Source organism: Trichosurus vulpecula, chromosome 9 (genome assembly GCF_011100635.1).
Source record: "Trichosurus vulpecula isolate mTriVul1 chromosome 9, mTriVul1.pri, whole genome shotgun sequence".
Taxonomy (NCBI): domain Eukaryota; kingdom Metazoa; phylum Chordata; class Mammalia; order Diprotodontia; family Phalangeridae; genus Trichosurus; species Trichosurus vulpecula.
The window spans coordinates 294738-308117 of NC_050581.1; the positions used below are offsets into that span (position 1 = coordinate 294738).

Sequence of the window (13380 nt, forward strand, 5' to 3'; positions counted from 1 at the left end):
TTCAAGTACAAAGTGTGAACAGATCTCTCTATCTATAATCAAGAATAGGTCATGCCAGACTAACCTCCTTTCCTTTTTGACAAGATTACTAAAATACTAGATTAAAGCAAAGAGCTTTCAATAAAGTGTCTCAGACTGTTCTGTGGAGGAGATAAAGTAAGATTATCTAGATGTGAATACAATTAGAAGGATTCAGAATTGATGGAAATGGCCGGATTCAAAGAGTAGTTAGTTGTTAATGGTTTTATGTCAGTATGGTAGGAGATCTCCAGTGGAATGCTTCAGGTATCTGTGCTTGGTCCTGCGTGGTTTAACATTTTTACCAGTGACTTCAACAAAAGCATAAATAGCATACTGTGTTGGTAAGCAAAATGGGCTCCTTAGCACTTAGTTCAACCAAATGCCCTTGAAAAGTTTGGTTTGTTTCCTTTGAGTAATTTCATTGAGCCTTACTAGGTGCTAAGCCCCAGGCCCAAACCCCTATTAGGTGTAAAACCTACGTGGGTGTGGATTGGTAACTAAGGTGGGGCCCAAGGTGGGGCTAACTCAGGGGAGGGCATAGTTTACAAATGAGTTTGAGTGATAGGTTTGGGACATCAGAGGCTCTTAGACCACATGGGTTTGAGTAGCCTCTTTGTAATGATTTTAGGTCACGTGGGTGAGTCTTTGACTCACCCCTGACGCTGAAAAAGATATAAAACCAGGGGTTGGCCTTCTCTTCTTTGGAGCTCTTTCCCACAGCAGTGGTGGCACGCATGACTCTGGGCCAGCCCTTGTTCTGAGCTCCTGGGCTGAAACTAGATGTTGGTAACTATGAATCTGTATTTGGTCTGTCTGTTGATGTTTGTAATTTGCACCGAAGTTCAGAGTGCTGGTCTCTTCCCCTGAACTAAGTGAATGATATTTGTATGCTGAATTAAAGTAAGCTTGTCAACCCCTTCACATAGCTTTCCTTAGTTTAAGCAGATCAAAAGAACCTGTGCTTTTGCGGCATGCTTGTTGTTGGGGTTGTGTTGGTCTTACACCCCCACAACAGCTGCTAGCCAGATTGTTGAAACACATACTTATCAGATTTGCAGATGACACAAAGCCGGGGAGACTAGCAAACTCATACCTTCTCAGATCCTTTCCCACCCCAACCACTCTCCTCCCTCCCTGCCCTTCTGCCTTTTCCAGGTTCTTTTTATGTGTTGTCTTCCCCTTGTCAGGTTGTGAACTCCTCAAGGATAAGGGACTGTCTTATCCCTTACTTTTTATCTCCAGTGCTCAGCACATAGTACATAGCACATAGTAAGCACTTAATAAATGTCTATTAAGTCTGACTCTGGGTGACAGAGTCTAGATTCAGAAGGTTCTTGACAAACCAGAACATTAGGCTGAATCTAATAAGAAAAAATTCATTAGGGATAAATACCAAAAAAAAATAAATAAACTTCACAAGTACAAGATAAGGGGTGGCATGGTTAGAGAACATTTGTTTTGAAAAGGATCTGGAAACTTTAGTGGATGGGTCAGCAGTGTTATGTGACAGCCAAAGGAGCTAATGTGTTCCTGAGCTGAATTAAGAGAGGTGTAGCTTCCAGGAAGAAGGATATACTCTTAATGTATTCTGACTTCATCAGTCAGTCAGCTGTCATCTGGAGTGTTGTGTTCAGTTCTGGGTGCTGCAGTTTAAGGAGGACTTTGATAAGCTGGAGAGTGTCCAGTGGAGGGCAACCAGGATGATGAAGGCCTGTAAGTCTGTGACATACATAGGATTCGCCAAAGGAAATAGGGATGGAATTATCTTGGATCAGAGAAAACTCGAGGGGATGTGATAGCTGTCTTCAAGCATTTGAAGGACTACCATGTGAAGGAGATACTAGGTTTGTTTCTCTGGCTCCAGATGACAGAACCAGGAGCAGTGGGTAGAAGTTACAGAGAGGTTAATTTTGGCTTGATGTCAGAAAAACATTCCTAACAATAACTGTCCAGAAGTGGAATGAGATGCCTCCAGAGTAGTGAGTTCTCCCTCCTTGGAGGTCTTCAAGCAGATGCTGGATGGCCAATTGCCATGTATATTATTGGGGGGGAGGAGGGGCAGGGAGATTTCTTTTGGCTATGAGATTGGACTAGATGGCCAATGAATTCTCTTCCAACTTAAATTCTGTGATTCTGGGAGGAATAACCCAATCTACTCCGGCTTTATGAATGGTCTTTTAGTCTACTCTGTTTAAAGACCTCTAATCATAGTAAATCCACTATTATCTTAGGGAAATTATTCCATATTTAAAGAGCACTGATCTTATTCCTGTCATTTCCATCTATTGGTTTTAGTTCTTTCTTCTCATGCTAAGTGGAATAAATATATTCCTCCATCCATATGCCATCTTTCACATATTTCAGGATGGTGATTATGTACTCACTTAGTCTTCTCTATGATGAGCTTGGGGTGCAGTGGATAGAGCGCTGGGCTTGGAATCAAGAAGATTCATCTTCTGAATTCAAATCCATCTTATTTCAACAATCCAGCTAGCAGCTTCTGTGGGGGGTGTAAGATCCACCAACCACCAGCACCCAGAAAGCTGCCAACACAGGTCCTTTTGATCTGCTTTACTTAAGGAAAGCAACGTTAAGGGGTTAACAGTCTTACTTTAATCCAGCATACAAGGAACATCCACCTAGTTCAGGGAAAAAAGCCAGCACGCTAAATTACAGACATCTGGGTGGACAGCCAGGGAGCTCATTATAACGACTGGCCCAGAGTCACATGCCACTCCTGCTGTGGCTCAGAGCTCCGAGAGCTCTGAGCTTATATATCCTGTTTAGGGCCCCTACCTCACCCAGAAGTTCCCCACCCCCAGTATCACATCAGATACAAATCAATGACTCCCAATTGTCTCAGTGCGGAGAAATACAAAAACATCCCACTTTATCTGCCCCATTCAAACAAAGGTCAGAATCATTAAAGGTCAACAGCAAAAAGTCCCACCTTAATTACTGTTACACACCTTCAGATACTTACTAGTTGTGTGACCCTGGGCAAGTCATTTAACCCTGTTGCCTCAGTTTCCTCATCTGTCTAATGAGCTGGAGAAGGAGATGGCAAACCTTTCCAGTATCTTTGCCAAGAAGGCCCCAAATGGGGTCACAAAGAGTCAGATGTGACTGAAACGGTTCAATAAGAAGTCTTGTTTATCTGCGCTAAGTATCCTTAGTTTCTTAGGTCCTTTAACTGAATATCAGTGAATCCTCATTCAGTACCTTTATAAAATACAGGAAAAAAATCAGAACATACATAATAGTGCCCTCTTAGCACCTTTTTAGTGTCATTCAGAAGTAAAACCAAATGGTTCATGCACTCTTAAGAATTTATAATATCATTTATACTTTTATGAAGAATTTAAGTTTTATTAATCTGGGGACTTATAAGATGGTAAAACAAAAAAAAAAAAAAACCCTACAGTCTCCACCAGGGTAGAAACAAGGAGAAAAAAGTGAATCATGGGCCCCTTGCAAAGTTCTGCTTCTACTTCTTGTGAATAATTTCATGGATAGGTAGGTTCCTGTGGGCAAAATGCCATGTCCTACCTCCTTCACTAGCCTCCTACAGGACTATAGGTTCCTATTAAGTAACTCTTGTTGACTCAGAAATGGATTGTGTCTGTTTTACCTTGTGTCGCGTAATAAGATTCAGAAGTTTGAGGGTTGAGCTAGCTAGTATACTGCATATTCCCTTTGAGGAAAAAATTCACTACAATTAAAGATTATTCATATGACTTCATAAACTGGTTTTGGCCTCTTAGAAGTGGCACACTCATTTATTAGGTCACATTAGATCTATAAGCTGTTCTAGTGGAATGAAAGCTCTGGCAGGTTCTTTGAAGTAGTTAGAGGAGCCTTGAATGTAGGTTCCATAATCAATCATGTATCTGATGGTCAGGGACCAGCCTGTGTTCAAAGAAGCTTATCACCAGAAAGTTTACCTCTATCTTTCTTGGTCACAAGACTTCATGTAGCCTGTTGGTTAAGGCATAGAAGGGAATACTCAGAGGGAAATCACATAATCTTTCAGAGTAACAGAGAGTTATATACAGTAGCTAAAATTTGTTATATATTTTAAACGTCCATTCTAGTGAATTCATTGTCAAACTTAATGTTCTAATTCCTAACCAGACTTCCTGCTTCCATTCTGTTCCCTTTCCAACCCACCCTCCACCTCACAGCCTAAGTAATATTCCTAATTTATGACACAAAAATGTTATTGCTGGAACCTGCTCGAATTCAAGGCCCTAGTTTTGGTATTCAGGGACCCCTACAGTCCATCTATGTCTCCTGTATAAGTGCCCAGCCTTGCCTTATGTTCTTCTGCTCATCCCTAGGGCAGTGTGATTTAATAGAAAGAGCACTTGCCTCTGTGAGCTTGGTCAGGTAATTTAGTTTTTTGGGCTTCTCTCTTCATCTCTAAAATCAAGGGTCAGGACTAGAATTCAGAGGTTCCCAAAGTGAGCGATACTGCACCCGGGGGTAGTGCTAGAATGATCCAGGGAGGTGGTAGTAGCCTCAGGTGCAATTGTACACTTAATCTGAGACTTCTTTCCTACTTTGTAAGATTTCCAGAGGGGCGCTGAGTAATTTTTTTTTAAAGGGAGCACTAGGCCAAATATGTTTGGGAACCTATGGATTAGATGAATACTAAAGTCCTTTCCAGTTTTCACTTATAGATTCATTGGTGTAGGGAGTTCCTGAAAGGAAAACTACCTCCACTGATGAAGATAAGCAACTTCTCTGTCAGTTAAGAGTCTTAGAGGGTTGCTTGGCACACTGAAAGGTTAAGCAGCAAATTGTTCATAGTCACCCAACTGATACTGTCAGAGGAAGGATTTGAACCTTAGTCTTTCTGACCACATAGTCTCTGTGCCATGCCACCTGTCTAACGCTGAAGAACATTGCAGAGTCGATCCAAAAAAGCAACTACACAATACAAGATGGGAAAGACACGGCTAACAAGTTTGTATGGAGGAGTTCTGGGGGTGTTTCTAAGTTCAGTTTCAGTCAGCAGTGTTCAAAGCAGTAGCAGAGCTAATTGATTACAGGCTACATTAAAAGAAATCAGAGTATCTAGAATAAGGAAGGCTGTAGTCTTGTACTCTTGCCTGCCCAGACCACATCTCTAGGTTTGTGTTTTGTTCCAGGGGCCACACCCTAGGAATGATACTCATCAGGTGCTTAGCACCTAAGAGGGGCCACGACACTGTGCTGTTTGAAGGTCTGAGACTTTAACAGGAAGAAAAGACCACTTAGGGGAAGGCAGGTTCAAGTATTTTTAGTGTTGTCTTGTAGATGAGGATTCATTTTGTTCAGCTTTGCCCTGAACATCTGAGGTAGCCACAGTGGGTTGAAGTTTGGGGGAGGAAAATTTAGTTTCAAAGACAGGAAATCTTTATAACAATTAATTGGCACTATCTAAAGTGAAATGGGCTGCCTCAGGATAAATAGTGAGCTCCTCCTCATTGGAAGGGTTCGACTTCACTCAGAAGAGTGAGTTTTGCTAAGGAATGGGTAGACCTAGATAATAGGTAACTTGAGGTTCCCTCCAACTTTATGATTTTGTGAGCATGGACACATTCAGGCCACTTTGGTGTTGTACCTTTTACTTAGCTTACTGTTATGCACATGTTAGATCCTTCATGCTTATTGAATTGATTGGAATTTATTTCACCAATGTTTTGTTTATTGTAGGATGAAACAGGTGCCTATTTAATAGACAGAGATCCCACCTATTTTGGGCCAGTCCTGAACTATTTGAGACATGGAAAACTGGTCATTAATAAGGACCTTGCAGAGGAGGGTAAGTTCAACACTTTCTGCTTTGTGTTTCTCTTAATGAAATAAGGTCAGGGTGACTGGGGCCCTCATGATGTTTTTAAGACAAAAATGCTGATTAATACTCTGCTTTCCAAAAGGGAAGGGTCATTCAGACTAGGCCGGGCACCCACATCTCAGACTTTGCATCCTACTCTGACTCCCAGAATGATTTTATGTCAGATGGAGCTTCTTGCAGGGGTTTAAAATGTGGCAGTGGTAGTTTCTTAGCATGAGTGGATAGTGAGTAGGCTGTTTCAGTTTACTTTTTGATTTGAAATTCATAACCATGGTGGTGGACATACTCATGTTCTTAAATATAAATAACAGTTAATTTGGAATCTGGAATCTTAGTTCTTTGAATAAGTGAATGACTTCAGATAATAACCACAGCTCATATTCATGTAGGTTTCCAAAGTAGCTTTCTAAGTTAAATGTTTAGGATCATTTGAAATAGGAGTATGCTTTTATATTCTGCTCAGATTTCTTCAACCAGGAATCCTTATGATCCTGGTTTGACCTCAGTTAATTTCAGAGTCCATATTAAAAAGTCGAGGTCCTAGAAGTTTGTTTGAAAAGGGGTAGCTCCTATGCCATTTCATAGATTCTTTGGATAAAAATAGATAACAAAGACATCATACTTAGATACTGTATTTGACCCTCATTTCCTGACTGGTTTGAAAAAAATATTAGCAAGTAGCAAAAGACACTTTGCATGTTTGTGATAGCACAAATATTTGATACCACCAAGAAGAAACTATTAATCAAACTCTTTGTTTGCAAGTCTGGAGTATTTAAATGGACAAATATTTAACTTGGGAAAAATAGTGCCAGGTACATCTCAGGGTGGTTCAAGTTTTCAAGTTCTATCTCTTTGAACATCTCTTTGCTTCGTATAGTGCTTTCCATGTATCAGGCAATTTTTTTGCATTGTTATTTAAATTTTTTTATTCCTATTGTTGCTTTTTTGGTTATTAATTTATTTTTAGTTTTCAACATTCATTTCCACAAGATTTTGAGTTCCAAACTTTCTCCCCATCTCTCCCCTCCCCCTACCCCAAGATGGCATACATCATTTTACTGTAGGGCAAGATAGATTTCTGTACTGCATTGCCTGTATATCTTATTTCCCAGTTGCATGTAAAAACAACCCTTATCATTTGCTTCTAAAACCTTGAGTTCCAAATTCTCTCCCTTCTTCTCCCCACCCACCCCCATCGAGAAGGCAGCAATTTGATATAGGCTACACATGTGAAATCATGCAAAACACCTCCACAACAGTCATGCTGTGAAAGACTAACTATATTTCTCCTCCTCTTATCCCGTTCCCCTTTTATTCTATTCTCTCCTTTGACCCAGTGCTTCCTCAAAAGTGTTTGCTTCTGACTACCCCCTTCCCCAATCTGCCCTTCCTTCTATAATTTCCTCCCCTCTCCTATTCCCTTCCTCTCCACTTTCCTGTAGGGCAAAATAGATTTCCATACCCAGTTGAGTGTGTATGTTGTTCCCTCCTTAAGCCAAATCCGATGAGAATAAGGTTCTCTCATTCCCTCTCACCTCCCTCCTCTTCCCCTCCAATGCAAAAGCTTTTTCTTGCCTCTTTTATGTGAGATAATTTGTTTCATTCTACCTCTCCCTTTCTACTTCTCCCAGTACATTACTCTCTTATCCCTTAATTTTATTTTTTAGATATCATCCCTTCATATTCAACTCACCCTGTGCCCTGTGTCTATACGTATATATTCCCTCCAACTACCCCAATACTGAGAAAGGTCTCATGAATTACAAATATTATCTTTCCATGTAGGAATATAAACTGTTCAACTTTAATAAGTCCCTTATGATTTCTCTTTCTTGTTTACCTTTTCATGCTTCTCTTGAGTCTTGTATTTGAAGTCAGATTTTCTATTCAGCATTGATCTTTTCATCAAGAATTCGTGAAAGTCCTCTATTTCATTTAATCCTCGCTCCTTTAACATCTAGAATATTATATTCCAAGCCCTTTGATCCCTTATGTAAAAGCTGCTAAATCTTGTGTTATCCTGATTGTATTTTCACAATACTTGAACTGTTTCTTTCTGGCTGCTTACAGTATTTTCTCCTTGACCTGAGAATTCTGGAATTTGGCTATAATATTCCTAGCAGTTTTCCTTTTGGGATTTCTTTCAGGAGGTGATCGGTGGATTCTTTCCATTTCTATTTTCCTCTCTAGTTCTAGAATATCAGGGAAGTTTTCCTTGATAATTTCTTGAAAGATGATGTCTAGGCCCTTTTTTTGATCGTGGCTTTCAGGTAGTCCCATAATTTTTAAATTATCTCTCCTGGATCTATTTTCCAGGTCAGTTGTTTTTTCCAATGAGATATTTCACATTGTCTTCTATTTTTTCCATTCTTTTAGTTCTGTTTTATAATTTCTTGATTTCTCATGCAGTCATTAGCTTCCATTTGCTCCATTCTAATTCTTGAGGAATTATTTTCTTCAGTGAGCTTTTGGACCTCCTTTTCCATTTGGCCAATTCTACTTTTTAAGGTATTCTTCTCATTGGCTTTTTGGGGCTCTTTTGCCATTTGGGTTAGTCTATTTTTTAAGGTGCTGTTTTCTTCGGTGGTTTTTGGGTCTCCTTTAGCAAGCCATTGACCCTTTTTTCATAATTTTCGTGTATTGCTCTCATTTCTCTTCCAGATTTTTCTTCTACTTCTGTTACTTGATTTTCAGAATCCTTTTTGAGCTCTTCCATGTCCTGAGACCAACTAATATTTTTCCTGGAGGCTTTTGATGTAGGAGCTTTGACTTTGTTGCCTTTTTCTGGTGCTACGTTTTGATCTTCTTTGTCACCAAAGTAAGATTGTATAGTCTGAGCTTTTTTACCCTGTCTGCTCATTTTCCCAGACAGTTGCTTGACTTTTGAAGTCTTTGTTAAGGTAGGGATCTGCTTCCAGTGTGGAGGGTGTACTGTCCCAAGCTTCAGGGGTTTTGTGCAGCTGTTTTCAGAGATACTTCTAGGCACCTGTAAATTTTCAGTTCTTCCAAGGTGTTATGATCAAAGGAGAGGTGTTTACTCCCTTCCTGGCCTGTGCTCTGGTCTGTGAGTGACCACAAGCACTCTTTTCTGCCTTGAAACTGTGGGGAGGATTCCTTCTCCACCACTACCACAAGCTCTGCCACACCAGCACTCCTCATCCTAGGATTGTGACCCAGATCCAAGCAGGACAAAGCAAGAGAATCCTGCCTCAGTCCCAGCAAAGAAATCCCTGCAATCCCCACTCAATATCCCCCGGCCCTCCACCGTCTAGGGCTGAGAGCTCTGGAAACAACTGCTTCTGTCTCTGCCTCTCCATGTGTCAGGCAACTAATGGTTGAAGATGAACCCCTAGCTTTGCCAGTTTCTTCACTTCATCTTTCTTTATCATACAGTTAAAATATCTACTAATCTACTTACATTTTAGATTCCATCTTATCCTCTTCCCGTTCCTAAGCCTACCAGCCTTGTTTTTTTTTTTATTTTTACCATATGATGCATACTTAGAACTGCTTCCTCGTAGTTAACGTTTATCAAGTGCTGTACTTCACGTTTTGCCTCTCAGAAGCTTGTTGTGCACAGCAGTCCTATAATGTTTCCTTGTCCATGTATACGTTGTATTTGTTTCTCTCTTTGAGTGATTATCTCTTTAGGAACAAATTCTAGTTTTGTATAGACTACAAATTTATGGGGTCTTCGTATCCTATCTGTGGGTCTCTATGCTTCCAGACTTGAATTGACTAATAAAGGATAGTCAACATCATTACTATTATTATAAATGCTTTATTACTTTGGTTCTGTGATTTTCTTGTTGTATTTCCTCTACTAATGAAGATCACAGCCACTATACCTACTTAACTCTGTCATACTTGTTAGTGTTTTCCCGTAATCCGTCCATAGGGGAACTTTGCAGTGCAATGCCTTATAATTACAAAGCAGTATGGTCTAGTACAGGGATGAGGACCCTGTGGCATTGAGGCCTTTTTTTATTAAGGGAATTTGTTCTGTGGAGTTTGGATTCAGTCAAAGGGCTGCGCTTGAATATCTAGAGGGCTGCATGCAGCTTCAAGGCCACAGGTTCCCCATCCCTGGTTTAGTAGAAATAGTAGTGCAGGTGGCAGAAGACCTGAGCCCCAGTATGAGCTTTGTCAATAGGTATGTGACCCTGAACAAGTCAATTCATCTCTGTTCCTCAGTTTCTTCATCTGTAAGGTGGAGAAAATACTTGCATGTTGTGAGGACATCACCTTGTAAAATGTAAAGTGTTATATAAATATCAGTTACTTTGTACACTTGAGTGGTCTCATTGATCCTCACAACAACCCTGTGAAATAGGAAGTACAGACATTTACAGATGTGGAAACTGAGGCCAAGAGGCACAAAGCCAGTAAGTGGTAGCATCAGGAGTGGCAGGTCTTTTGATCTTAATTCCAAGGGTCTTTCCTGTGTGATGTGTTACCTTACACTAGTTAATGGCAGTTATAGTTGTCTTGGAAACCAGATCCTCTATACTTAGCCCTCGCTGAGCAGCTTTGTAACTCAGCCTTAGGCGTGATCACCTCAGATTTTAAGGCCTTTCCTATTGAGATGGCCTAAAAGGACAATGTGTAATAATCCTCTTTTATTCCAACTTCATTGATCCCAGCAGTGATACTTAGATCTCTTTGGGAGGATGAACCTTTTCAGTTCTGAAGCTTTTGTGATATTTCTAGTAATATTTCTTCAATTTGGAAAACTCTTGATATTACAGTATCTCTTCTAAAGAGTTTTTAAAGACATCAAAATGGATGTTTCTGAGCAAAAGACTCCCTTTAGTTTATAGTGTTCATTTGAAAATTACAATGGCTCTTTCTGAGTGTCTTATGTGAACCAATTGGGGGTGTGTTGTTATTTAAATTAAACATAGCTTGCCCTTTTTGAACAGAAGGATGAAGGGGGCGTGGCAGTCAACAGGAAAATACCAGTTCGTTCATAGCCATGTGAAAGGTATAATGAAAAACATTTGAAAACTGTAAGTGATGTACAAAGCAGATCCCCAACGATGGGGTGGGCCCAAATCTGAAACGCACTGACTATGTGACGCTGGGCCACTTATTTAACCTTCTAGATTTGCAGAACAGCTGCTGCTCTATTTCTGTTGGTTGAGGGAGCTCCCTCTAGTACAAGTGCTTCAGTGCTGATTACCTGGTAAGTGATTGGAGTCTCATTATGGAGGCAGACAGAAGTTACAGATGTGTGTTATCTGTTGTCTCTGTGTAGTAAGTGCTTAACAAATCTTTTAACTGATGTTGAATTGAGGATTGTTCCTTTCAGTGTTGTTTATGTAGACAGTGATAAGCACTCTGAGTGATGGGAATTCATATTTCTTTAGTGCTTTGCAATTTAAAAATCACTTGTGTACAGCTTCCCAGGGAAAACAGGAAGTACAGGCTATATTATTCTCATATTCATGAGGAAACTCTAGGAAAATCATTTAACCACTGAGCCTCAATCACACAGCGTTTTCTCCACCTGGCCTTGAATCAGGTGTTCAGATTGCCTGTCTGGGGGGCAATTAGGTGGAGCAGTGAGTAGAGCACCAGCCCTGGAGTCAGGAGGACCTGAGTTCAAATATGGCCTCAGATTCTTGACACAGTTACTAGCTGTGTGACCTTGGGCAAGTCACTTACCCCCAACTGCCCTGCATTCCCCCCTCAAAATAAAAACAAAAAAACCAAACAGATTGCCTGTCTGCATTCTAAAGAATGTGTATTCATTGTTTTGCTATTTTTTGATGATCTATAAGAAACTCCTTGGTCTATATTGTATAGTCCTTCCAGACTTGGTTGGAAGATTCCTTTAAGGTAGAGAGACTCCAAATGGAGGAAAATTGAAGGGATGGGAAGATCTGTTTCCTCAAAGGAAAATTGATTCTTATTAAAAGAAACATCAACTGAAAATGTCCTCCAAGGAGTGATTTCATTTTCTTTTCTAGAAACAATTTATAAACTTTATGCATAGTGCCTAAAATGTGACTTTGTTTTTTTAATCTCACACCAGGGGTGCTGGAGGAAGCTGAATTTTATAACATCACTTCACTAATAAAACTTGTAAAGGACAGAATTAGAGAACGAGACAGCAAAACATCACAGGTGAGACTGCTGACTAATCTAATCTGTCTTTGTACTCCTGAGGTAAGAAGTCAATATGATTCACTCTTTTCCTGGTCTCCAGTGCTTTTGATCCTGCCCTCTACAGTGTGAGGCCTGTGGATTGTGGCTGGACGAGTTTGAAAATGTTTCTTTTCCCTCTTCAGTCATTCCAGTCCCTGATGGACCAGTCCACCAAGCCCTTTGTGACATCATCACCATCATCCTCACCACCACTCTTTTTCTTTGGGGAGAGCCTTCAGGCTCACATGTGGACATGTCACATGTTGGGTGTTTGGCAGGGAAATCTTTACTTTGCTGTTGTTCTTCATAGAACTCTTCGAAAGATCAGAAAAAGAAGTGGCAAAACCGATGGAAAAAATGCCATGTGCTACAGCTCTTTTCCTTGTGCTTTGGGATTTATTTAGTGTCTGTATGTGTGCTGGGCACTGGAAGGAGGGGAGAGGGTGGGGAGGGGAAGGGAACAGTCATTTAGTAAGTGCTTTTTGTGTGCTCAGGGTTTTATGAATATCTCGTTTGATCCTCATGACAATGCTGAAAGGTAGGTGCTATGATAGTCTCTATTTTACAGTTGAGGCAAACAGAAGTTCAGTGACTTACCCATGGTCACATAGCTATTAGGAGTGTGAGGTTGAATGTGAGCTCATTTGACTTCCTGAGTCCAGGTCTTTAACCATCACATCTCTCAGCTGCCTCTAGTTTCTTCTTGTAGCCCCTCTATACTGGAGATACAAAGACAAATATGAAATAGTCTCAGCTTTCAAGAAGTTACACTCTATTAGGGAAGACTGTATACACATAAATAAATACATGTGTAATACAAAATAAAGACAAGGTCATTTAGGAGGGACAGTACTTAGTAGTTGATCAGGAAAGGCTTTGTGTAGAAGGAAGTACTAGACTAGGGCTGAGCCTTGAAGGAAGTTAGAGATTCTGTGAGACAGATGAGGACAAAGCCTTTCTGGCATCAGGACAAGCAGTGCAGAGGCCCAGGGAAGGCACGGAGTGGCCTGAAGAAGGAAAGGGGAGTCGTGTAATGAGGATAGTAAGGAAGGTTGGGCCAGGATGTCAAACTGAGGAGTTTATAGCTAATCTTAGAGGCAGAAGGGAGTCATTGGAGTGTGAGTAAAGGAGTCAGACCTGTGCTTAAGGAAAATCACTTTGGCAGCTGTGTGGGGGATGGAGTGAAGTGAGGAGATACTTGAGGCAAAGAAACCAACTAGGGGTCTATTTTAACGGTCCAGGTGAGAGCTGAGGATGGCCTGTAGATGGATACAAGAGATTTTGTTGGAATGGGAATGTAAAGATTTGCCAGACAGCCCTGAGCTCTCCCCTTGTACTCTGCAAACTGGCAAAGGTAACAAAAG

General features: G+C 40.6%; 1 protein-coding gene across 2 annotated transcripts in view; it reads left to right on the forward strand.

Moving 5' to 3' along the window:
- The window catches only part of KCTD5 (potassium channel tetramerization domain containing 5), a 107373-nt gene that overhangs the window by 53734 nt on the left and 40259 nt on the right, over window positions 1–13380 (forward strand). For both annotated transcript variants that reach the window (XM_036738104.1, XM_036738102.1), the window contains exons 2-3: window positions 5722–5830; window positions 11904–11995. In XM_036738104.1, coding sequence (XP_036593999.1) covers window positions 5722–5830; window positions 11904–11995 — 201 coding nt within the window. The remainder of the gene's footprint in view (window positions 1–5721; window positions 5831–11903; window positions 11996–13380) is intronic.